Source organism: Chroicocephalus ridibundus, chromosome 12 (assembly GCF_963924245.1).
Source record: "Chroicocephalus ridibundus chromosome 12, bChrRid1.1, whole genome shotgun sequence".
Lineage (NCBI taxonomy): Eukaryota > Metazoa > Chordata > Aves > Charadriiformes > Laridae > Chroicocephalus > Chroicocephalus ridibundus.
The window spans coordinates 4,563,318-4,590,703 of NC_086295.1; the positions used below are offsets into that span (position 1 = coordinate 4,563,318).

General features: G+C 43.9%; 1 protein-coding gene and 1 non-coding gene across 3 annotated transcripts in view; both read right to left on the reverse strand.

The window, feature by feature from the left end:
- The window catches only part of DNAJC5 (DnaJ heat shock protein family (Hsp40) member C5), a 35,255-nt gene extending 9,442 nt beyond the window's left edge, over window positions 1–25,813 (reverse strand). Inside the window, exons 1-4 of one of the 2 annotated variants that reach the window (XM_063349997.1) lie at window positions 25,643–25,813; window positions 8,147–8,214; window positions 2,927–3,063; window positions 346–559 (exon numbers count right to left, since the gene is read on the reverse strand). In XM_063349997.1, the coding sequence (XP_063206067.1) occupies window positions 346–559; window positions 2,927–3,033 (321 nt within the window). In that variant the 5' untranslated portion in view covers window positions 3,034–3,063; window positions 8,147–8,214; window positions 25,643–25,813. Of the gene's footprint in view, window positions 1–345; window positions 560–2,926; window positions 3,064–8,146; window positions 8,215–15,119; window positions 15,214–25,642 lie in introns of those variants that run through there. The other variant, XM_063349998.1, reaches the window with a different exon arrangement.
- A 154-nt stretch (window positions 25,814–25,967) lies between these two features.
- Window positions 25,968–26,039, reverse strand: TRNAE-CUC (transfer RNA glutamic acid (anticodon CUC)). Its single transcript has one exon. It is a non-coding gene; the product is annotated as a tRNA-Glu (tRNA).
- Between the last annotated feature and the right edge of the window lie 1,347 nt (window positions 26,040–27,386).

The window sequence follows — 27,386 nt, forward strand, 5'->3', positions numbered from 1 at the left end:
ATACTTCTAAACAGGATCTCCTCTGCGAGTTCAAGTTCGCAGTCAGAACTCCCTTTGTAAAATCATTTAGCAGATATTACCAAAGGGAACACACCCCAAATCCTCATCGCTGCTAGAAGGGTCCAAGCTTCTCTTAGTAATGTCTTTCTTATTAGGCCTGTATCACCGAGATAATAGAAAAATACTTCTGAACTAGAGACCGCAAAACAGTAAGAGAAGGTTAAACTACCAGTTGTCAGAGATTCAGCAATTTCCAAAAGTAAACCCAAGCACAATTATCAAGTGGAGCTTTTCAAGAGTTTTAAACGCTAATCCAGAACAAATTCTCTCTGCGCTTTTACTTACCTTTGCCCACCAGCTGGATAGCACGAAGTACGTGTTCACATTTTCTTCACCAAACTGTTCCGCTACATACAGACCCAGAGAACCATACTTATCATAAATGTTTCGCTTTGTGGCATCGGTCAATATTGCGTGTGCATTATTGATCTCTTTAAATTTTTCTGCTGCCTCTGGATTATCAGGGTTTTTATCAGGATGATATTTCAATGCAAGTTTCCTGCAGAAAGAAAAAAAAGAGATCGTTATAGATTAAAAATGGGGATTTGGGTTCCTGTTTTTTGATATTTTATTTTTTTTTAATGCTGTAGCCTGTCATCCAAGGGAGACTTTCAAGTTCCAGGTGGTTTCCTTCATCTGTGATTCAACTTGCCTGATGATTCTTCCTTAGATGATAACAAAAGGCTACAGCCCTGTCACAGGACTACAGCTTATTTCACACGACTGACTTCAAACTGATGGATTTGGCCCTCAAAAATCCAATGGAAAAAAAAGAGAGAGACATTGAAGAAAAGTAGTACTCTCTTTTCACCCCTCGGCTCCAGCCATTTCCACCGGTAAGTTTTGCTCCTGCTAAAGCAAAGACCAAGCTAACAGAAAAAAGACACACCACAAGCCTAAGATGTAGTACCAAAGAATAAATAAATGCAAGCTGCCACAGCTGATCTGCAGCGTTTCTGAACACAAAAATAGAACAGGCAATCACTTGTGGTTAATTCACCAATTCCTGTGCAGGAACAAAGCTCTTTTCAGTTCAAGGCTTTCTAGAACAGAAAAAGCTTCAGAGTTTCGAGATATCAGAAAAATCACAACGTCCCTCCCTCCCCTAAGCACGCTACATCTCTTACCATCAAATGATGATAGTTTACAGTCCCCGGAGGTCTCTGAACATAGCACAAAAAAAATCAGATTGAGCACTGATAAATTTGCTAATTCTGACATGGCCCAGGCGATTTACAGTAATCAGTAGAAATAACAGGCCAAACACCTCCTTATAAACAGAAAAAAATGCTGGTTTGCCATTTGTGCTCCCAAGTAGAAATATGATAGAGAATTGTACGCTAACTGTTCTCTTCCACCAAGAAAAAGGTACTTGTCCTACAGAAAATTGCCGCAAAGTCCCATATTTGAGAAATACCCTAGAAGCCTGCAGACGTCTACATGACAACTTTGCAGCAAGGAAATATTTAGACAAACAAAATAAAGTCCTGTGCAAGCACACGTTTGGTCACAATTGGAAATATATGGCAGCACTCAAACAATAAATTGAGCGTGCGTTTGAAACACTCAGACCGTAAATGACACTGCTCGGGTAAATAACGCCCACGGCTGCCACTGATACCAGAGCCTCAGTGAGGACTGAAACAATCCCAAGTTTTTATAATTAGGAGGAAGATATACAAACCTGGAAAGGGCTTAGCTGCTATCAGCCTGCAACAAATATATTTTTCCTTTCCCATTTCCCACACGTACACAAACCCCACAGCCCACAGGCCAGCAAAGGGAACGAAAACAAGAAGTGGGCAGTCCTCTTTTTGCAAAGGAGCAGCAGAGGAAAGAAGATTAGATGAAAGTAAGTATGAAGCAGCTACATTTCACCCTAGGATCTAGTTGGGTCCTTCCTCCAAAGGAAAAACTGTTGCACTTTTTCCCCCAAGAAGGTAAAATTATTTTCTAGTTGCCAAGGCTGGAAGATTACAGATTCCAACCTCCACTTAAAAGTTTTCAGGAAGACACAGTTAATTTTTGAGAATCTGTGGACCCACTTTATTCATAGCCTTCACCGTGTAGTTGTCATCAGTCTTAAAATGTAACTTTGAAAGGGAAAAAGTTAAAGACTAAAAGAAAACAACTTCCAAAGCGAGTATCCTCAAGTAAAGATTTCTACTGACCCCTAGTGTAACGCTGAACACATTGCCACTTGTCAGACAGACACGAGACTGTACGTCGTGCTTAACGCAAAGAAGCAACTCCATACAAGCAAATTTTGGGGGAATGTAGGAAGGGAGGATGTTACAGGACTTGTTTGGTTGGTTGGTTTTATTTGGTCAATGTGAAGTCATTTCACACATCTAACTCTAAGAAATGAAATGAAGTAAAAAATCCTCTTTTAAAAAATAGTAACTCCGCATACATGAAGAAATTTCAAATGGATTTTTCAAAAAAAGTCATTGTTGATACTCAGTTCTCATCCTTATTTGCATCTTTAATTTATACCTCACTGTGCCAGAATGGAAGTGAGGGACAATGACGGGCAATACTGCACATCCGTGGTCTCCGTAAGCCAGACGCAAGGCTACATAACGTGAAGAATTTAATTCTGCTCACACTGTCTTAAAACGCTGCCCTACTAGAGATAAGATGTAAAAATTTAACAGCACCTGGCACTTACATACAAAACCTAGACATGTTTTCACACCAATTTTTGCAAGAATTAACCATGTTTTCACCTGGTTTTCTTACATTTTTTTTCTTGCAAAAGGCTAGATAAAACAGCTGGAGCCTGTACATAAATATGCCACCTGTTGCACATTTAATCAATGTTATTAATGCTAAAGGACAACAGCTATAAAACTTGACCCTTTACCTGTATGACTTTTTGATATCATCCGAAGTGGCATTCTTGTCCAACCCTAACACATGGTATAAAGATTCTCCAGAGGTAGAGAGCGAACGTTGCCTCTGGTCTGCCATCTCGAACTAACCTGAGGAGAGAACCAGCCCCTGCCAAAAAAAAAAAGAGATTAAGAAATACTTAAACAAAGAAGAACGTAGACCTTATTCATAAAATCAGCCTTGAAACCAGAGTTCCCACGTGAAAATTCATCTTTTATAAGGTTTAAATGTGCTTTGAAAAGAAAAAGTCCTTAACGTATGTGGAAGTTAAAAAGTTACACAACTCAATGAATTATCAGTGAAAACAACTATTGCATTTTCAGCATGCCCTCAGGCACCCCAGAACACCCTAAAATCACTACTGTATATACGCAATTCTTTTTCCAAAAACCCCAAATCAACAGCTGAAGTAGAGCTACAGATATGTACTATGTACACATCCCCAAAGCTACTTCATCTTCTTTCTCGGTCTTAATATTGAGATAATTTATTTGTGGTAACACCTATGAAAACAACTTGACAACAGATCGGTTGCTGTTACCCTGAGGCTGCCTTTTTGCACCACACTTGCAAACGGATAACTTATTTCACTTGCATTTTCAATTGCAGACATTCTATTATATTTAAAACAAACAAACAAAAAAAACACAACCAAACCTCGGTGCAGCTCCCAAACCTTCACCCTCCCACCTTATCACTGCCCCCAGGTCCAGTAGAATCCTTTAGACAAATCCAGTGTGACTACGCCCGTGCATCCCAGGACAGAAGAGGGGATGCCAGCCCACTTGAGAGAGGAGGAGCTCTCCCCTCTCGTCATTTAAAGACGTGGCTCAAACATTTAACACGTAGCCTAGTTAAAATCATGCCACTTGAACGTGAATGAACCTCCCGCTCCAAATTCGAACGGGAAAGACCCCGGAGGTCTCCACTGTGCCACGCCACGGACAGATACAGTTATGCCCTCTAACATCCTGAGCAGATTAGCGTTTGCCATTCTTGAGCTGCAGAACTGCAGCAAGGATGAGCATCGGAGAGAAGACTATTGGCTATTTTTGGATTATGTCGTTACAGCTAGCCTACACCAGATTATGTAGCCTTCGAAAAAGATATTTAAAGCACCAGACTTTCTAATTTAACCCTTTATCTTATGTAATAAAGTTAATAACGTCAGCTTTTAAAGGGCTACCTGAAAGAAATACTCTCAGGCGCTGCATCTTGCGCTGCCCGGTCCTTGGCATGACCTCATAGCATTGATACGCTTCACAAAAACCACAGTTCTGTTTCTGCCAACACACGGGTATCGTCACGCCTGAACACGTGTGACTGCATGGAAGGACGCGGATAGAGACATTACAGCTTTCTTGTCCATCTCGGAGCCTACCGTTAACTACGCTTCCACGTTTGGCCTCTCCAGCTTTAGATTCGTTTGACACTGGGCACTATGACCGGTTTCTTTGACTGGAATACACCAGCTAAATTAGCAAACCCTCATCTAATTTCCCTCTTTGGCAGCTCGGGTAAGTTTAATTAAAGGCTACCCAATAAGGAAGCTATAAATTATTACTACTACTATTACTACTAAATGATATAAGCCCTAATGCTTTGGCTAAGAATCCAAAACGCACCCCAAATCTGGAAGGTGAATATGTGGGTAGGGAGAGAAAAATCTTTTATTTTCTTTTAAAGGACACTGTTCAGCTACCAAAAGGTTTCTGTATGAGAGGAAAAGTATTGTGTCTTGCAACACGCAATAAAATTGATTCATTTACTTGGCCACAATGAGATTCCGCGAAAGGAAAAAAAAATATTTCAGGACAGAAATCCCATATCCAGGGATAGACGAGGCACAACCCTCTGCGATGGCCTTTTCCTACCCGCAGCCTCCCAGCCCCCTCCACCCAAGCGTTCCCGGCGCTGAGGTCAAAGACTGATGATCCTGACGTCGATCTGGTAATCTAGCTAATCGCACGGTCCCGCTCCGACCGCTGCCCTGGCTCCCGGTGCAGCTTCTCCTGCTCTCTGACCACCGCCGCGTCCTCGCAGCCCCCCGAGGAAAGAAACTCCCTCCCGCAGCTCCATCGCGCCGGCGACCACTTAGCAGCATCCAGCCAAGGGGAGCGTCTCCATCACTATCGCTCTTTGCCAGGGACCTGCGGGATTAATCTGAAGTGGGGGGGGGGGCATAAAAAAAAGCATCCTGGTTGAGATCGTACACGTTAATTTAGCTCTTCCAAAGGTATTGCTTCAAACTGGAGCTGCGAGGGCATTATGAACGTTTGTGGTGTTTAAAGTCTGTAGCTCTATTTAAGCATTAACAAGCTTCCTTTAAAATCAATCCAACGTGCTCTGGGTGCACAGATGCTGCAGATCACAGGTATACACCATGTTCTGCTTAAATTAGGGCCAATTTGTTTAATAAAAATGAATTCAATTTGATCCAGGAGATGTTTATCAGTCTGCAGGCTGCCTGTCAAGAACAGAGACAGGCATAGGAATAAAATCCCACACTGCCGCAACCTTAATTGCTTCGACCTGAACAGTTCAGGGGCTCTGCAGCTCGGTGTAATGGGGTGTCCGCATTTATTTTTCAAAACTGGTATGAAATGGAGACGCTGGCCCTGGCAGAAGAGCGGAAGACAAGGCGGTAATGGGAATTCATCTGGGAAGTTTGTTATTTAAGGGAACAGAAGAGTCCTATTACTAGGAACGCAACCTTTGGCTTTTCAAATACAGAACAGACAATAAAGGTGCAAGTTATTTAAGTTCAGAGTACTGCATAAACCAGGATATTATCTATCCTACTGTTTTTACAAGTGACTCCAATTCACAATGCTGAAAGCTGCTCTGTATTTTTCAAGCGTCGTATTCAGCGGCAACAAGCCATCTGCTCCGTATTCTAACTGAGCAGGATGCCCTGAAGAGGTTTCTCTCAGAAGGCTCTGAAGAAAGGTAATCCCCTGGATTAAACAGCACAGTTTTTAACCATCTGTGTGCCAGAATGTCCCACGTTACTCAGCTTTACCAGAAAATACAACCGTTTTCAGCATGACCAGGTAAGTATAATTGGTACCACCTTGCTGAAAAGACTTAGATTAAACCTGATAGGTGATATGGAAGCCAGCCTTAGTATTTTAAATACATCAACGGTAAATTGAACCTTAGAAAGACTAATTTTCTTTCTAGCTTCCCAAAAGAATCCTATCAAGTTTCATGAAACTGGTGATATCTTAGTTTCTGCCACAGCTGCTGACCCGTTTATAAGTTGTATTTAACTCATTAAAATGGCAAATCATTATTATAGCCAAGAAAAAAATGAATAGTTCTCTGCCAGTTTTGGCAATTAAATACTCACAGGACATCCCAACAAATGCCAGCACCAGAAAGGATGACAGCAGAAGCAGAGAGGGAGGACTAAAACTTCATCTGACCCCGCCGCAAGATGCTGCAAAGAATTTAACTGGAAGGGGGCAGTCGGGGGGGATCAGGTTTTCCAAGAAAAATGCTCAGCTGGGTGGCAGGACGGAGGTTACTGACACCGCAGGGAGCAGAGGATTGTAACAACACCGGATTGCAGGAGTCGGATCCCTGCTAGAAAGAACCGCCTCGCACCAGTGAGGTGATGGAGGGTGAATTCAACAGACAGCAGCAACAACATTTCAGCGTCGTCAGCAGCCGAACGCAGGCTAACAGCGGTACTTTTCATTTCACTTCAAGGCCGAAGCATTAAATATTTATTCATTAACAAACCTGTGGAAACTGTCAAGTACCAAGTGGCCTAAAATATCACTTGTCCCATATCCAATTAATTTTGTGTACTTTTCCACGTAAGTCACGAAGGCAGAGCAGCTCGGGCGACTTTCCCCACTGGAGGAAAGAGGCTTTTAAAGGAGTTGTGGCTGCTCAGCTCCACTGATAAAAATCAGAAGGGGCAGAGGAAAGCAAACAGCATTAACTTTAAAAATACTACTACTGCAGGACAGGGTACAATATTCAACAGAATTTTCATTTTCTTAATACCTGTATATTCCTAAGTTTAAGTTAACTAAGAAAGAAAAAATGAAACTACACTATGAACGCACGCGCCAATGCACACACCTTTAAACATGTGCCATTCACAGCAATTTCAGTGAAGTCTCTATCTTCAATGTAGGGAATCTGGCTGTCAACAGTCATTCCAAAAAGTGAAATCTTGCTGTAAGGGACAAAATCCACCGCCTCCCAACACGGTAAATGCTACTTACCCACTAGACATAGGGCAATGGAGGGTCATTAACCTTAAGGGATACTCTCTATCCAAATTGCAACGAGTTCGGTTGAAACCAGGAGAACAAAACTGGTTTCTGAGTCTTTCCATACATCGGCAGTAACAAGAGAAGAGAGAAATCCCCGCGAGGGGCAGGTAACAAAGAGGACCGGGAAAGCCCAGCTGACAGCCAGAGAGGAGGAGGAGGTGGGCTGCTGCCCCAGCACAGCCCGGCGCCGCCGAGGCACCAACCCTGCAAAGGTCCTCAATCCAAACTACCTGTGACACTGTCAAACCCTCTGCAATGACAGTTTTAAGAGCATTTTAGCAGAAGACTAAAGAGCCTAGCTTGGAGATGACATTTTGCCAGCTCTTACAAAAATTACGTCTAGTTGATGCTTTATTATCCACCTTCAGGAAGTATTTTAGGAAAGATTTGTATTCTGAAAATCATTTCTAGATACTGACGATGTGGTAAAATAAAACATCAGTTAAATTTAAGATCACTAGTTTTTCAAAGATTTCCAGTGCAGACTGGCTACAGGTGTTAATCTTAAACTAAATTAAGTATTTACTAGTAGAAGTCTAAATAAAAACAGCAAGCCAGAGAACACTTCAGTAAATATTGATTTATCACAAAAGCGAAATAGCACCACTGGCCTCCACATCCTGTCCATCTGTCTCACATTCACTTAGAGTCATTCTCACAATCTGGTATGTTTCTAGGGTGAAAAAAAATCATTTTTAAAGGGGAGAGGAGATAAATATATACAAGACTCTGTTATCAAGAAATATATGAGGTGTTTTAATTTTTGGCTTTGTGAGGTGTTAGAGGTTTCTGTAAAAAACTTTGAACTTTGCTTCCTCAGCATTATTTTGCATTTATTGCATATTCTGCATGAGTAGAATTTTTTTAGCTACAAGAAATCAAAAAAATACAGTACTTACCTGGTATTTAGTTCGGGTATTCTAAGGTAAGCGGTAACAGCCTCCACACTCTTCTAAAACTGAATCTCCTAAAGACAAAACAAAAGCAAACCAATTGTTCACTAACTTGTATGTTGAGGGCTCATGGCAAAGTTACCATCACATTATTGTATTATAGCAATCCTTCATAGCATGCTAAAGGCAAGATGTAAGCGAAATAACAGAAATGTGACCTTCTATACTTATATAGAATTTTCCTTTCAAGCAGGTAAGTACTGAAGGGAGAAGGAACGCAGAGGCGTGCTGCAGCCGGGATGCATTTCATGGGCACACACCTTCCCATGACACGGTCAGGTGGCATCAGAGAACACATTTTAAAGCCTGCATTTACATATTTTCATTATGCTTTCACTCAAACACCGCCTTGATGTGAAAGTCCACAGTAAAGCAGATTTTTGGTGTCCAAAATATTTTATACTACAGTAAGTCTCCACAATGTAAATACTTAACTTTCGAATTGATTAGCTGTCAAAGTAAGTTACAAATATTTTAAAGTTTAGATTCAAGGGCTCTGTGCTTTTTTCTGTAGCTCCAGCCTCTGTTCCCAAACCTCTTCCCATGTGAAAGACACACACTTATCTAAAGATACCAGTCGCACCGAAACTCTAATAACCATTACCTGTTTAAGACTTTGGACTTTTCCAACTTAGGCATTTGTGAAATATCCGTACTTAGAAAAAGAGAAGCGTGTTTTTCGAGCCTTGGTAATCTGTAATGTTGTCAGAGAGAGACTGCTAAAGCAGCTTAGCTGGGGGAGCTGGGGGCCAGCTCCGTCAGAGGAGCAGCGGGCACGCAGCCCGTTCTGCCAGCGAGCCACCGTGCTCCAGCACCAGGCAAGGACAACCACCGCAGAGAGACTCCGCAACAGCCCAGGGAGGCGTTCTGACACCAGATGCCTTCAGGACAAATAAACATTTTTTTTTTTATTTCAATAGAAAAAACAGTATTGTGTGCACGGCACCTTTCTTCGCAAGTTACTAACAGCGCTGCCACCAAGATGCAGGAGATGTGCAAGCGCGCGGAGCAGCTGGATGCCGCTGTGCCGCTTCTAAGGCCACTCTACCCGGCATCAAAATTGGTTCATGCACTTAAACTGTAGAGCAACACCAGCTCGTTTTGCCAGGACAAATTTCCACCAAGAAAACCACGGTTTTATCCTATTCACATTCCCTCGTCCTGAAGCAGATTGCCCGAAGAAGAAACAAGTCTCATTTCGGCATACAAGGGGAGAAGAGAATGTGACGTGACCCAGCAACACAACCCCCTTCTTTCAGCGGTCAAGGCAAAATCAGACAGGTTGCCGCAGATCACACAAAAATACGAGAACAAATGGACAAGAGGGGCCTAGGAAATGCTAAATGATGCTATGGAAAAGTTTGGGGTGGGGGTGGGAGGGAAGTCACTGCAACAGATTAAAATATCTTTCCGATTAAGCAGGTACAGGATACATCCAGTCCATGCCATTAATCACCAAGTCCCTTATGCATTAGATTACTGAACAATAAACTTCATGAGTGGGACTTCAGAGCAGCTTTCACCCGGCAAGTCATCGCTTAGTCATCATCTAAAACCTTTCAACAGCTTCCAAAGAACAAGCCCTGAATGCGCTGGAGAAATAAACTCCCCATTCAATTAAAAAACACGCCTTTGACGAACGTGAAGGTTTTGGTGTGGCAAACAGAGATGTTGGGAATACACCCAGCAAGCTGTTGGCATTGCGGACCACAGAATTTGTTTTATGCAATCTGTAGGAAGCTGCTTGATCTGAGCAGCACATCCATAAATGAGTAAGAATGAAGCAACCGACCAGTAAATAATCAGCTTACTGTGGATGGATCTGTTTAGTTCATTTGATGGATATTGCAAAGGACTTTTCCTGAAAAATGAAAGGCAGAGAGCGCACAAGCTACAGGCAGAATTTAAACTTTCCCACTCAGAGTGTGTGCTATATTAAAGGGTGGTCCACCTCTCAGATGCAAAATGTCCTGTTTTGTCGATCTATAAAAGGTTCTCTGCCCACCGCTTCCTTCATTACGAAGTAATCAACAACAGAACATTTTTAAAGCGATCTTTAGAAAGCTGCAGATGGTAATGGGGCCAGCAGGCAGAATCATGGCCCGGGCTCTTCAGACACTGGGGACAAGGATGGCCTTACCCAGATGGACGAGTCCACTAGTTTCACCCGTGTCACTGTAAATCTTCTCCTTCAATCTCTAGCTAGCAGATGCACAGTAACTTTTTTTCACTAAATAAGCTCTGCCTCCATACCTAGATGAAGATAAAGGTTTCTTTATCTTTAAATTTACCGCTAATTCTGTTTCAGACAGCAACCCTAAGCTTCAGAAATGTTGACAGTCAAACTGAAAACCAGCTACAGTACAGTCAACTTATGGATGTTCACAGCTGGAAATCTGTGAATGAAACAGGAAAAGAAAGCAAAGTCCAAATGTACTTTGGAGATTTGAACATACCTGCCAAGTGAGCTATCCTGCTCAAGTCAGCACTTAGAATCATAGAATTGTCAGGGTTGGAAGGGACCTTAAAGATCATCTAGTTCCAACCCCCCTGCCATGGGCAGGGACACCTCCCACTAGACCAGGTTGCTCAGAGCCCCGTCCAGCCTGGCCTTAAAAACTCCCAGGGATGGGGCTCCCACCACCCCTCTGGGCATAGAGTGGCTGTACTTGGCATACAGTGAAGTAAATGAAAATACAACGTGTGGAATAGAAGCTTCAAATAGTTCAAATACAAGATTCCAGCCCAGGTCTTGTCAAAACTCCATCAGAAGAAAAGTCTTTATTTTTTATAGTACATATACACAATACCTAGCCATACAGAACTAAGAATATATAGAAAACTATTTTTATCTTAATATGGATTCAAGTAGCAATATTTCCTTCAGTCTCTCAGCTATGCCAATACAGAGTTTCATTAAGAGCAGAAAGCCTGATTTACAGCTGGAAATAACTGCACACGACCAAAATAAATTCCAAAGGGAACTACTACTAATAAAAAATCGAAGTACGTGAGAAACCCGTGCCAGCATCACCCCTTCCTCACCGCATCCTCCCTGCCAGCACGGCCGCCAGCCGCCGCTCGCCTTTCTGCAGCAACCGGCAATTCTAATTTAGTGACTCAGGAACGTTTTGATCTACCCATCCAATCTCATTATTCAGCAGGCCAGATCCACTGACCCACAGCTCCACATAATACCCTGCTTGTAATTACTTGTAAATATCTCCCCTCCTTATTAAGTGATATTCACAATACAAACAAAAGGAGAGAAAATGAAAGGACAGATGCCGGAAAAGGAACGGGAGCGTTTAAAAATCAAGACGAATGGATGTTACCCAGTTTCCAAAAAAACACAAAAATTCAAAGAAAAAAGGTCTGGGGAAGGGAATAAGTAATTGTTTAAGAGGCAGAGTACACACACACACATATATATATATATGAGTATGAAAATCAGAAGAAAAGATTAAAGAATGATGACGATAACAAACGCAAGCAAAGCTACACGAATGCAAAGTAAATTCAGCAACACACTGAAACCGTGATAAGTTTTATAACACAAATGAAGAGAGATGCTTAGGAAGTTTGCCTCCTGTTCTTTCAACCATTTCGCTCGCACCAAAACCAGCTCTTCTAGCCTCATTTGTCCTGCAACATCAAATCCTATTTACCTAATATTATATTTTCCCCATCTACTGTGACGATAAATAGTGCTCAACACCTTCTCTTCCTCTAACCAAGAGATATAAACTACCTTTTCCTTATAGAAATCAGACACATTCTCAGATCTATTACTTCTGACGAAAAGCATATCTGTTTCTTCTGTCTACCCTAACCTCCTCTGACAGATGCAGGAAAATAATTTTTATTTAACAGTTCTGTTAACAGCATCGTCACCATCCTGCTCTGTATGTTGTTAAAAAAAAAAAAAAAAAAAGAGAAAAGTATCTTTGGGATGCCTTGCCTCATAGTCCATCTCCATCACGGATGTGAGCTACATCATAGTTATCAAGTATTTAAAAAATTAATGCTGCAATTAAGGCAAATTAAAAATAAATAAATAAAATCGACAAAATACAATCGACAAAATAAAAAAGACAAAATAGAAACTCCCAAGTGTTTATTTTCACATGCTTTCTTGCTCACATCACTTGCAAAATGAGTGAGTACTGGAAAAATGATGTGAAAAGGCCGAAGGTAAAGCAAACTGGCTAATAAATGTACTCAGAAGACTACTACTATTTTTAAACTCCTCTTCATGAACTTTCCTCTAGCTGTCTTTAAATAGTAATTTTTAACCTATTAACTGAAGCATTAATATTTACTATTTCATTAAAGCATCCAAGAATGAGCGTTATGGTGATTTTTAAAGGCACAATAGCCTTTTAACTAAATTTTGCGCTTCAGTTTGTAGCGTTTCACTAAAGGTCCTGTCAAAAATCTTCTATCCATAAAAACATTCTGCTTTAACATGTAAATCCCAATGTAAAGCTAACCTAGTACCCAGGGAATTAGTTTCAAACGTATGCACCTTGCTTCCACAAAAAAGAATTTTACTATGGCCAAATTCATTTGCCTTTGGAACCGAAGATAGGCCTCCAACAGTGAAAGACAGTGACACTAAAATCTTCATTAAATTCTCTTAAATATGAGTTTAAAAAAACAAACAAACAAACAAACCAACCAAAACAAAAAAAAACACAACCAAGCCAGAAAAACCCAACCTAAAAACAAAATGCAGAAACAGAGCTTTTAAATAACTGAAATCTAGGACAAGACAACTTCTCTGCTAAATTCAAATCTAAATTCCTGTAACACCCATCATCACGGACTGAAGAGATGTTACACTGAAACCTGTGACAAACTTAACGACAGTGATACAAGTGTTGTTTCTCTAATGAGCTTAGCAGATTAAAATTTAGCCATTTAAGTCTGATTGACCAAGCTGTTATAAAGACTTGTGACCTTGCACCCTATAGAAGAGTAAGATTCGAACCTACTATAGAAGGTTTTCCATATTAGGGAGAAAAAATGTAAAGTATTAGATTCTCATTTTTTATCCTCTCTCCTCAACTAGAAGAATTATTCTTTAAAACCCTGGGTTTTTAGTGGATTCCCTACTTAGGATTTCATTGCTCCTATTTAATCCTCCAGCAAAATTACATTATTGTTTATGGCATTACAGTAGTTTATACAGCAGAGTGCAAGTGTCACAAACTGTACATAGCTATAAAAAAAACCCTCTACATCTGCTTACTCAGCTATTTGAAAACGTATGAAAAACCAGTAGTTCTGCTTGCTTGCCTCATTATTACTCTTAATTCTTTCTCTATGTAAATCTATGCAGTGCTTGAATGGCTGTCACTACTCACAGCATGCAAATTCACTGGAACAAATCGGAAAACCCACTAGTGTGGGTGGGGTGAGACCCATGCCACTTATTTCTTCTAGAGAAGAAATACCTTAAACTTCTTCAAAAGCATCGATGCAGAGGTACAGCTCCATTTGTGCTAGGTGGGTTGAATAAACGATATCAATTTAAAAAAAAAAAAACAAACATCTTGCTAATGACTATACCAATATAGTGAAAGCTTCAAACCTTTAAAATATAGAAAAAGTCTTGGAACAAACAGATGGGTTTACTCACAAAAAAATGGGATTTATACTATTATGTCACACCTGTAGGTGAGACAACTAAAAGCTTTTAAACAGCAATACGAGAAAAAAAGGTCTGTTGTCTCGTGTGACAAAAGGTTCAACAAATCGGGTCAATTGTCAAAATGTGACGCCGACCTCCGGCCAGCCTGCTCCAAAGGCTTCCCTGCTTTCGGTAGGTTGGGATGAGATTTCTACTGCCTAAAGCTGTAACTCTACAATAAATGTACAGGAATCAAACCAACTTTGGCAACAGGTTAAGGTGACAACGCTGGTCTAAGTAGAGCCTTTTTTACAGCATGGGCAGTTTTCACCTAGTCAAAAAGGAGGAACAAAGTGAGGTTACAGAGTACATCCGAAAATGCCACATAAGCAGCCTGAGAGGCCAAAGAAACGAGGCGGTGATCTTCCCAGCCATCAACACATCTTTCAAACGACAAGTTGGTCGGCAGAGGGAGAGAAAAAGGGATTTATGAGAAATTAACCTGGAAGGGCCGGGCAGGGGAAGGTTGCCCTCTGTGCTCATCTGCAGTAGCAGGAGATGGAAAAAGTCCCCATCTTCTTTCGCTATCAGTTGTGGAAAGACACGAAAAGGTAAATAAGGGTTTCCCCCCCTCAACATTTAAATAATGTAAAAGTACGGTTTTACAAATTGCAAAATGTAGATCAAAGTTATTTCACAACTAATTTATTACTGGAATTGCTTTGTCGTCAAATACACACTCTTGGCAGTTTCAATCATGAACAGTTTTTGTTAATGACTTGGAAAAGAATAGTTTATTTTAATGGGTAAAAAAGCAAAAATTAAGACCAGGTTGCACCAGCAGCAGAAGGTGATTCACGTATCTTCAACCTGATCTAAAATGATCACGTCCCTTTGAGAAACTTCACCTCTGTTTTTGGGTTATTAATCCCTGCCATTCTGCTCTTTAATAGTTATCTCTTCCCCCACCAAGCACACAAATCTTCCTCTCAAAAAGTTAGGAATAAAAAAGCAAAACAAGCAGAACTGAACAGCAGAATTTGTAAAATCAAGTTTCCTGAAAGAACCACCCACCAAGGCACCCAGCTCAGGAAAAGAAAAGCTAAAATGCCTTTATACGACCCCCAGGAATTCATTGTAATTGTCTCTGTAACGTCAGAGCCTTTCTTTGTTTCACAGGGTAATTAGTCTTCAGTTATCTACAAGACTACCGTAAAAATTAAGCTTATTTCTTTAATAATACAGGCAGAAAATAAACTTTTTTCCCCCCCGATTTACTTTTACCTCATGTATCTGATCAGGTCCTCCCAGCCTAAGAAGATGCGTAAATATTCAAGGAACACACAGTTAAGTTGTGAAGACTTTAGTTCCAAAGATTTTACCCTTTGGCAAAGTTTAAAAATCAAGCATATCTAAAATTTCCTTCTTCTCCTAATTGCTCAACTGTATTTCCCCCGTTTTTGTGGGGACCGGGGAGGAGACTTCACTACTTCGTTATTTCACTTCCTCACAGAAACTGCCAGAGAAAAGCACATTTTCATTTTCTCCTGTAAAAAACAGAACACCAGCTTTTAACATACATTCAAAGACTTGTTTATGAAACCATAGAGAAACAAAGGCAAAAACCGCACAACAGACTTGCCTTCTTTTCAGATGAGACTGAATACGAATCAGAAACGTTAAAAATTTAAAAAAAAAAAAAAAAAAAGCCCCAAAACCAAACCACCACTCACTTTCCTTTCTAAATTGCATGGCTGCTGCATCCAGCACCGCAAGCTTCGGCCAGAAAAGCAAGGAGGAGACGTTCTGGTGGTGACCAAGCGTTGTCCCAGTGGGCGAGCCTACTAAGAACACCCAGACACCAATAAAGACGATTTTTAGTAACAACCTGGTTTATTCGGGCTGGCACAGCTTTCTGATGGGGACCTGGCGACAGGGCGATGTGCCGGTACAGCCTCAGGTTGAGCAGCTCGCGGATCCAGGTCAGCGGAGCTGCAGCCCCGGCGGGTGACAGGTCCGTGTGGCAGAAAGGCACCAACTGTCACCATTCCCTGGTGGCCAGGCACCACAAACACCACAGGAACTCGCTCCTGCAGCTGGGAAAAACGTGGCAGGACAGAGCAATCGGTGTTGTAAAAGATGTTTAAGGTTCAAAAATAAAATTTTGATGACTTTCATTAAGACCCTAAAAACCACAGCTTTCCAGAAACTGCAGATTAAAATTATAACCACATCAATAACTTTTTTTAAATCGCATGCTCTTTTCCGCCCTAGGATCACCAGACTCTGCATGAACAAGCTGTAATACTGCCATGAACTGCACCAATCCTGTTGAGCCTCAAAAAAAACCAAAAAAAGACATCCCCAGAAATAAACGGTCCCCTGATTCCAAACAGGGCACAAGCTGTAGGATAAAAACCCTTCACACTCAAACGCTGTGCCAGGGTGAGCACAAACCCAAGCCGGGTAAATCCAAACCATCTCCAAGCCCCCAGGGAAACTTTTGCCCCAAACACAACTCGCCAACCGGCGGAGAAACCACAAATCGTTTTTTCCACAGCCAGGCTCATCCAAACTAAGGACGATGCTCCCCCAGCCATCGTAAGAACTCACAGCACACCCCGCAATTCCACGGATCAGAAGCATCCCTGCACAAACACAGAGTGGCGGAACAGAACTGGGAAAACTGCAGGTGAAATGGCAAGTCATAAATACGGATCTACTAAACTAATCGATACAAACAAACGAAGCATTTTGGACATGGAAGACATTCTTCAGCCATCTTCATACCAGATTCCTCCTCCCTGGGTAGTGTCAGATGTTACAGAAAACGGTTTAAAAGGCATGAGGAGATGAGTTTCATACCTGCCCCCCTCAACTCCCCAGCACATGGACATTTAGAAGCACAAAAATCGTTCAGACTTAAGATTTTCACGATAAAAATCTGAACTGATCAGCACAGCTTATATCACTCAAACTTGTTGTTCTGGCAGGAAAATACAACAAAATTCCTTTTCTGTTGAAGGCTGGGCGATGCTGGAGGGGCATGCCTTCGTTGCAAATATTTTTATTTTTTCTTAGGTCAACTAAAACAGAGCCCACGTCCAGAGGTAAACCCACGGTAAGACACAGCAGAAAGCAGCTTGGGATAGATGGCACATTTATTACCTAGCGATCAAAATCAGTTTTCATAGCACTGAAAAAAGTCACTACTTTTGCTAATGTAACTATATTCTTATAAAACACCAAGAATATATTAACCAGCATACAATCCATATGTTTGAATCGGCCTGGCTCGTGCTCAGGACCTCAGAGCTTCTACATTGTCTCCACCCAGCTCATTTGGCTAGAAATACCCAAACAAATCACAGGGCTGGATTAAAAGTGGTTTTAATTTAAAGAGACGTTTTCTTACAGGAGATAAAACTCTTTGTTGTTTTCTAACTATACAGTGTGGTTTCTCCAACAAAAAGATTTATTTTATATGACTCCTACAGAAAACGTACTGGTATTTATTTCCACTGCTCGCTCTCTCTCTGCATACATTTAGTCTGCAAACTGCGCCATGAAGTACGTCCTCAGTTCCACCACTCAGTCTGACAACAGTATTTCATAGCTGCTTAAAAAAAATAAAAAAGCAAGCCCATAATTTAGAAATAATAAGGCAACTGAGAGCGATATTTGTCCTACTGATTTTCCCACTAACTCCCTAGTGATTAGCAAGAAAAGACACAGCTTGAATCTCAGACCCTAGACTTCGTTTGCAAACCTGGCACTTAAGGAAAAGCCATGTTCTAGACTTTAACTGTAACGGAGTTGTCTGACATTATAATTGGGCTAGCAAACAGACCATCTAAGCGCATGTAGATTGCAGAAACTAAGTTTTCAGACCAGAATCCCACTTCAGAGGACTTAGAACAAAAGCACCACTATTATACTGATGCATAATTTAATCACTGCCATTTCCAATGCACATGCCTTTTACTTCCAGTGTAAAGAATTACCACATTCAGTCTTTTTTCCTCCTAAAGTAATAGCTGAGAAGAAAGACAGAAAACCCTACAGTTTTGGTGACTGTGATGCTTTTATTCCTCCCTCTGACCTTAACGAACACCGGAGTATGACACATGTCTCTTCAGTCAGCCTGGATACACGCCGTGGTGCTGTCAGTGCAATGTTAGACCAGTGTTATTCTTAAAAACATTCTCCAGAACAAGAGTCTGTCTTCCTGAAGATCCTGAAGAGGAACAGAATTCGTTGCAAAATAGAACCTTTCCTCATTTAGGGTTATTTTTACATCATATTTTATACAACTACACATTTAAACAGCCTCAAAACAGTGAGGAAGAAGGAGTGAAAGTCATCATAGAAAGATAATTTTTAACATGCAAGAGGGACTAACAGGGCTTTATACAGAAGACGTCAACAGAACAAGACACCGGAAGAAACATGGTTTTAAGATAAGAAGCAGGAAACTGGGGTAAGGAACTGCACATTATAGGACAACTACAGAAGGTGCTGGGTTTTCCTCATCCAAGATATTTCATCCAACATATATCCCATTTCGGGACCGGTCATAAAAAATAAAGTCATGTTGATTATTGTCCGTGTTATCCAAACCACTCAGTGAAATACAGAGCTGTGCTTGGGAAATTATAACTATGCACCTGCCAAACACCTTTTGATTAACTCCACTTGCCTGGTTTTCCTAAGTTAACTGTCAGTAGCAAATGTAGCAAAGCAATCTTTAAAAGTGCAACAAGATTGAAGCGAGCAAGTGTGGAAATTGGGAACTTTGTAGGAAAAGAAAGAGAGAGTGAGACAGTCATTAAGGAAGATTAATATTTTCACTAATTACCATCCAGGCAAAATAATTGTGCATTAATTTATTTTGCTATGTGAAAAAAAATGGTCTACTCAAAACAAGAATGTTATTTCCCAGCATTAACATTGGGGCCTTCAAAAGAACGACTGGCTGATTAGTGATACAGCAAACCAACGCCCAACGATGAGAAAAGAAACTTTCTGAAGGGAAGACACAGCTCATCGCCTATTTTTTTCACCACTCAGACCAGAATAACTCCTCGAGATGCACATCAGAATCGTACGCGTGTGGAGAAGCAGCATCCCTGCGCGACAGAGCTCGTTAGTTAGTTATCAGACAGAAAATACTCCTGAAGTTCACAAAGAACAGCAACTCGGAATGAACCCGAAACTAAAATCAATTCACTGCTCCGAACAGTAACTGAATCTGGTTCTTTAACTCACTTTAGAGCGGGAAATACGTCTGGTTATTGCTTCCAAGAAACAGGTCACCTCAGATTTCAATGGAGGCACCGAACTTTGGTGGTCCCTTCCCTCTTCCCCGAGGAGTAGCAGGCGAGGAGATGCCAAGGAGCAGCTGGGAAGAGCAGAGGATCGAGGAGTGGCAAAAGCCAAACCGTGCAGGCAAGAAGGAAAAGGAAGAGGCACCAGCTCCCACCAAGGTCCCACCATCCACATGGAACCATCTCACCCTCTTCCAGAGCCCGCAGTACCACGAGGTCCCCTGCCCGAAACCTCAGGTAGATCAAGCCAGTTGAGGTGTATGGGATCAGTCCAACTGTTTCGCATCAAAGCGGTTATCAGTCTGACCTGGAAGTGCGTCAGGGTAACTCCAGTCCCTGATGGACCTGAATTAGAGCGGGACTTAAAAAAGAAAGCACTGCTTCAGTTCCCTGTCCAGACACCAGGCGATTTCACCAGGGTCCCGCACGCCCTTTGTCAAAGCACATCAACACTCATTAATTTTATTCCCCTTGTACCTGCTGTTATCACAGCGTCCCGTGTCCCCCAAAGACACACTGCCGTGCTCCAGCATCTGAGCAAGACCTTAACACGTCCCATTTTGCCCACTGATCCCCCTTCTCGTACTTCTAAACATCAGAAGCAGGAACACCAACTTTCACACTGACGTCATGGCTGCAGAGAAGAAAAATTAAGACATTTCTTAACATATTTAAAACAAAACAAAAAAATCCCTTCATTGCATACCATCAAGTACCACTAGATGCAACCTGATAAATATTTCACTTGATGCAACCTAGACTTGGTAGAATGAATTTCCTGCACCCTGCACTTCCAGGTTATTGCAGACGCTGCCGCTAGTAACTGCCCAGGAAAACATCTGGAGTTCGGCTCCCGAGTCCCAGATTCTCTACAAGCACCTTTAAACCTAATTATGTTTTTCCAGTAAGTGTCCCTAAATCCTCCTGCCATGAGAAGCAGGTTCATAGGGAAAACTCTTTAATGACCAACCCAATCTAGGCAAAGGCCCGCACTACACACCACGCACTGCTACTGTGACACGAAATTACAAACTATCTCTGAGCATAAATAAAATTGCTAAGATATTACCATCGCCGTAACAGAAAATCCTGTTAAGATATAAAAATATGTCATGACAGATGGGAGGGAAAAGAATATTTTCCTTCAAAATACAGCCAAAAATTTAAAGACGTAAGAGAGGAAAGGTAAAGAGAAAACCTGTGCGAGTTTCTACTTTTTGTAACTGCCTAATTGGCTACCGCAATGACATCAGTAAACGTTAGACTTTTCCTATCTGCACTGCAAAATATTATTAACATATAGATGCTATATATTCGCTTTGTCTACAGATTGTCCTGTAAAAGCCACAAATGTTCCAGAATCCCTACCTCTGCCACCTAACGCGACCTTGGTAGGACACAGATGAAACCAGGTGCGGACGGTGACGTCCCCTGTGCCAAAAGCAAAGGCAGGATGGCACAGGTCAGTGCTCCCAGGGCAAGCAGTGAAAAGTGGTTATGGACAGATATCTAAAGACATATTCTCGGAGGGAAGAGGAATCCCAGAAGCAGGTGGAGGAAGCGTGGGGGGGCAGCTGGATCTCTGGTTCGTGCTCTTCGATCAGCGTCTCTCCACTGGTACGAGATGCTGCCCGTCGTTGCGATCAGATCTAAAGAACTATTTACTGGCATCATTTATCTGTCAGAAGCCCATCAGACCATCACCAAAACATCAGTTAATGAAAGCATACTTATACCACGTCATGAAAAATAAAGGCTCATTAGCAGTGCTTTGATGAGAGGTAACCAAATGCCACTGGGGGTTTTGGTTTGCTCAGCCATTTACCCAACAACGTTTACATCAGGGTACTGGAGTATGTTAGAAAGAAAAAAAAAAAAGAAAAACGCAACAATCTTTCATCGAAAAACTCTATTCTCATTACAAAGTATTTGAGCATGTTATGAAAGAGGAGGCAGCAGTTGCTAACTGAAGTTAACTTGGGCCTAGAAGGCTCGTTCTGCTCGCACGGGAGCCCCCGCGCCGCTGCGCACCACGCGCCTCCCAAATTCCACCAACGCGCGCGCAGAGGGACGAAAAACCTGCACCTCAAAGGAAAACGCACCGAAATTTCACAGTTGGCCCTACAACGTGCTGGCACTTTCAGCATTACTGAAGAAGGCAGAAAAGGACTTTAAAACCACACATTTTAGTGCAATGCAGGTACAAGGTACGTGCAATTGGGAGAAGCTGCCAGGACGTAAGAAATTTGAATGTCTGCTAACGCAATCTTATTCACTTTCTCACAAGAAAAACCTCCACATCAACAATGCACTAAAAGCCCCACAAGCTAACACCAACAACTATTATTATTTAGCTATTCTATGCACACAAAAAATATTGTTACGGTTTTTCTGGTAGCTACTATCACTTAATCAAAAAAAATATTTAAACAATGTTTTGAGGAATGTTCATCCTTGGACGTGGTTCTTTTGTATCAGTTTACGCTGCCTGAAATAGGAAACAAAGTGCCTCCGATGCTAAAACACGTACTTTCTAACAACTGTGCTTCCTATGTTTTTATTGATTGAGAAAATCCTTTAACTGAACTTCTAAGTAAATCTTAAGATATAGCACCATTCAGACTCCTGTGTTTCAAGATTAAAAGCAGTCACTGGTTAACAAACTGGCATCAACACCTAGTAGTTGACACGGTAATAAAACCATAAGAATACAAAAACCCCATCAAAAAATGGTAAGAATTCACAAAAAACTCTTTAGATATTATAAGAGTTGGCGACCTGCTGACAGCGTTCGCTGACCAGGGGCTCCAGGATCACTCCTCACCCGCCTTTTTACCCTCCAAGCCTTGTCTTCTGCAAACGTCCAGCCACTCACCGAATGATCCTGAACACGTGAAAGAGCTTCGGTGGCCAGAATAGGTGTGTAGGCAGTTAAATATGCAAAAAGTATTTACATGGACACTTCTAAACCAATATTGCTTAATCCCAATTACTTTGATTACTGGAGCACAAGGAGAACAACTTTTTTCATGCTAAAAAAAAAAGACAACCAACCAACCAACAGTGCAGCGCTTTGGTCCCCAGCGTTAGCCACGTTCCTCATCCCTCTGTCCTTCGCCACGACCCATCTGTCTAACGGCACAGGTGGCCACACAACTATTTCCTGAGCCCGTGGACCGGCCCACTGCAGCCCTCCGTGCCATCTGCTTACGAGTTGGGGGTCACCTCACGGAAACCAAGGGACTCGCCAACCGCACACCCGGCTCCTCCGAACCACCTCTGACTAGTGGAGAGGGACAGAGGAAGCCACGTCTTCCTCGGCAGAGACAACCCCTCCCTGGCGCTGCTCCGGTTCAGAACAAAGACGACTTGCACGGCTCGAGATCAAACTGCGAAGGAAATGAGTTAGTATATTAAAATTACCTTAAATTAATCCCCATGCTTGCATGTTTGACGGGAGAGCAGTGAAAACGCTGGCAGATGCCATTTTGCACGCTCCGCGGAGGATACTGGTGAGCAGTCCTACGTACAAGCTTTGCAGAAAAGTTCTGCCAACCCCTTCCCTTCCCAAACATACAGAAAAAATATTTTATCTGGTTATTAACACTAATGACACTTAAAAAAGAGAAAACACTGGCAAACCGATCAAAAGAGGGAAATACGGCAATTATCACAGGCCAGTTGCAGTACTGTTAAGTCATTTAACAGGCAGATAGGATTTGCAGAACCACCTCCCATTTTAAATTGCGCCCACTTCCACAGAGAGGATATTCTGGTAATTGAAATCATAAAAATAAAAAAAAAAAAAAAAAAAAAAAAGGAGTCATATCAGCAACTTTTGACATTTACCTTAAAACATGATTTCTTAAGTAATCTGGTTAGGCTTCCACTACTATTTGCTATCAAAATGCCTAAACACAGACAAAAATCCTTCTTGAAGCTCACAAAGAGAAGAAATATGATGATTAAGAGCATCATTGCTGACAACTACCGCCTCCCTAACGGCCTAACCTGCAAATTCAGCCAGAAGTCTCAAAACCATCGTTCCTACTGTTAGGTTCTTAAGTCACATTCTGGTACCACTCAATTTTTTTCCGAAGTATGGAGATCCAAACACCACCGCTGCCTTGACGGATGCCTTCACGGGGCACGATAAGAAAAGCTCGTCTGTATCGCAGCTGGATTTCGATCCCTGCTCTGATCCCCTGCTGCAAAACTCTGGCAGGCTCCAGGCACCTTGGGTAACTCCCGAACCAACGTCAGGTGGGTGACAGTGCCACCTCAGCCACAAACCACACCGATGTGCTGCAACCCACCCGTAAAACAAGGCACACCAACCAGCAGCTGACCGGGGGGCGGATTGCCTGGCATTCAGGAAAGGCTGGAAGAGTGTTTATAACTTCTTGGGAATAATCAACATGGATATAAGAGACAAAACATGCTACAAAGACGTTACTTTTTTCAGACACTCACTGATAAAAGATGGTTAAATATAGCACGCACCCTGTGAAGTTGGGAAATCTCTACTTTGGCTTCTCCAGCACTTTGAACCTACAGCCTGCAATTTATCAAGATAAGACATCAAAAATCTAGGAGGAAAATGACCACGTTGCAGCGTCTCCCCTTTTATTTAAATGCCATGGACTAGCACTGAGACGAAATAAAGGAGGGAGGGAAATAAGCATTTATTTCTGCTTATAAAAAGCTGCTTGACTGGAAATCTCATCTCCAAACTCGGGGTTATCCACAAAGCAGATTCTGCGTGGCCAGTGTCATGACAAGTTTCTCCAAAGTCCTTAGAGCACCATGAGAAAACCACAGGAAGCTGCTCAATAAAAATAAACATCTCTTCATCCTACACTCTATATATTAAAGTCAATTTCTCCTTGACTCCAGCTTTTGCTTCCCCTCTTTTCTCCCTCCCAGAGCACAGCAACAGTTGAATTGTTAGAGCTAATTCATTAATGCAAATGAATTTGGCATCTATTTCTCGGGATGCCTTAGTCAGATTAGGACTCTATCATTTTCTATCAAAAACAAACAAAAATGCAAACACTGATCTTAAGCAGCCTGAAACCAACAGATGCCTTTGAACTTGAAAACGCCTCTAGTGAAACTGCAGTCAAAATAATAAATTCCACTTAAAGGTGGAATTCAAGAATTTAAATAGGTACAATCCTGACGCATTTCAAAAGGAAATCCTTTCAGATTTGCATACTTTTGATAGCTTAATTTTCCCGACGAAATGGCCAGCCACTGGGTGAATGCGGCCTACAAGTTTTTGCTTCAATAGCAGCAAACTAATACGGTATTTAAACACACATATAACATTTTCCTTTCCTTAAGATAAGCTACCACGACGACATTAGGCAGACATCAGCTAGGAGAACTGTATTACTTCATACGAGTGTAAGATGATGTACCAAATTGATGCCGTTTTTTTAAGCTTTACCGCAGGAGAGAGAACATTAAGCACACACAGCTCTACAGCAACGTCTCGCAGCACACGAAAATTAACGCCCCAGTAAAAACAAACCTAAAAAAATAAAGATAGAAAGGCTTGGCTTTCCTTTCCTGTGTCGTATGGCGACAGTCAGGCCCGGATGGCTTTCACCTTGCTCTCCGAGGGAGAAACGGCTCCATCAGTGCAATGTACTCCGGTAACAAAGTCAACGGCTTTGTGTCACTGCGTGTGTGACAGCAAGATACCGATAAAGCATAAAAGCAAGAGCCGAGTGTTATCCGTGGATCCGCTGCCTCCAGTCGCCTTCCGTACCACCGGGATGACCTGACCGGAATGCTTAATTCCAGGACCAGAAGACGCCGCACGAATAAATAGAATTATGCTGCCTTGGCAAGTTTCTCATTAGAAAGGCTGGATTTACTTCCCCTTGCTGATACGTCATTCATTAAGCGCATCATCATCATCTCAGCAGCTACAAATCATATTTTTGTTAAAAAAAAAAAAAAAAACACAAAAAACCAGCAGAACGCTGCGAGCGCAGGGGAAGCGAGGGTCCCCCCTGACGGCGGTGACTCACGGCCGCACACACCGCCCATGACTTTCATTTAGAATTCACCTTCCCAGGCCCTTTTGTTTGGTTTTTTTTTTTCTCCCCTCAAATCCTCACCGGGCCGCGGCCTCCGCAGCCCCACGGGCGGACGCGGGTTGGAGGTGGGGGCGGGAGCGGGGGGGACGCGGGATTTCCACCCTCCCGGGGCGGGGGATCCCGGGTGTGCGTGTGAGGGGGACACACACAGGCCGCCCCGCCGGGCAGGGATGCTCGGCCTTCCCCCCTCGCCAGCCGATGCCACCGGGAGCGGGCAAGAGGCACTGCCGCCTCGCCGGTCCCCTCTGCCCTCGCCTCAGACCGCCCCCCTCCCCCGGCCCCCCCCCGCCGGCAGCACCAGCTCCATCTTGGCCTCCACCCGCCGCGGCCCGGCCCGGCGCCGCCGCCACCGGCCCCTCCCGCCCCTCACCTGCGGCCCGGCGGGCGGGCGGGGGCCGGGCAGCCCCGGCCCCGGGGTGCGGGCGGCTCCTCCCGGCGTGCGGCGGCCGCCCCGGTCCCGACGGCGTTACCTCAGCCGCCGCCACACAGCGAGCGGGACCCGGCCAGGCCGACGGCGGGCGGGGGAGGGGCCGGCGCACCGCGCCTGCGCGCCGACACCGCCGACACCCCCGCACGGCGCAGCGCGGGGTGCGGGGCCGTGGGGGGCTCAGGACGGCGGTGGCGTTGGTAAAAGGTAGGGGAAAGGGCGAAAAGTGGGCAAAACGTGGTAAAAGGAAAAAAGAAAAAAAAACAACTTCCCTGACCGGGAATCGAACCCGGGCCGCGGCGGTGAGAGCGCCGAATCCTAACCACTAGACCACCAGGGAGCGATGGAAAGAATAGTAGCCTGCCTTACCTGACCCTAAGACTAGACAGGGGGACTGATAGGACAACAAAATATGGGGTCTGCAATGGGGCTGAGGGCTGAGCATGGGGGGAGGCTGCAACGGAGCTGAGGCTGAGCAAAGGGCTGAGCATGGAGCAGGAGGGGGGCTGCAACGGGGCCGGGGGCCCAGCGTGGAGTTGGGTCTGAGGGCTGAGCATGGAGCGGGGGGGGCTGCAATGGGGCTGGAGCTGGGCATGGGGCTGAGCAGGGGGTTTGAGCCGAGCAGGGGGCCAAGCATGGGGAGAGGGGGGCTGCAACGGGTTCGGGGGCTGAGCAGGGGGTTGAACAGGGCCTGGAGGCTGAGCATGGGGCTGGGAGCTGCAATGGGGCTGGGGCTGAACATGGGGCTGCAGCGGGGAAGGGGGCTCTGGCGGGGCAGGGGGCTGCAGCAGGGCAGGGGACAGGACCAGCATGTCACCTTTGGGCTGCAGACTTGGGTCTTCGCTGCTTTTCCAGGTGGGGGCTGGAGCACTGAGCCCCCAGCACTGACGAGCATCGACCCTCAGTTTTAAATTGGGTTTGTGCAGCAACTTCAGCATCGGCGCTTTTTCTCGGGGCACTGCACCCAGCCTGCCGCCTGCGCATCCCCGCACGGGCTGCCCGTGCTGAGCCAGTTGCTTTTAATGAACAAATGAGCACTTACAATTAGAGGAAAACAGGTATTTTTAAGATTAAGAAGCTGAGTGCTTTTCCCAGATGCTCACGTTTCTCGGTGCTCCTGGCCGCTCCCTGGGGAACGCTGCTGTTTCCCACCGGTGGTTTTGCCCCATCCAGTGTGTCCCGGCATGGGTGACCCCAGCGCTGGTGCGGGAATGCTGCCCGGCACCGTGGCCTGTCCCACCATCCCCCCCGCTGGCCTGTGACCTCCCAGCACGGCCCTAACAGCCTTTCCCGTCTGCTGCCTCTGACTCATGTTTTAAAGAAATGAAGGATGATGAATCCCATTTGCCAATGGAGTCATCGCCATTAATCACACACCTACGTCCTCTCCTTGCTCCGGCCCCATCTTCCTTCGGTGGTGCCGATGTCCCATTCCCAGCTCCGGCACTGATGCTCCAGAGGCCACCCGGCATCTCTCCCCCTCCGAAACGCTGGCAACGCACGGGGCTGCCCAGCACCAACCCAACACCTTGCACAGAGTCTGCACCCGAGAAGAGCTGCTGAGCCCACCCCAGTGCCCACACAGGGCCAGCCCCGGCTGCTCACACTCACCGGGCAGCAGCGAGTGGCCCCAGGCTGGGAACCCTGAGCTAGGAGCCCTGGGCTAGCACTTGGCTCTGGACACTGC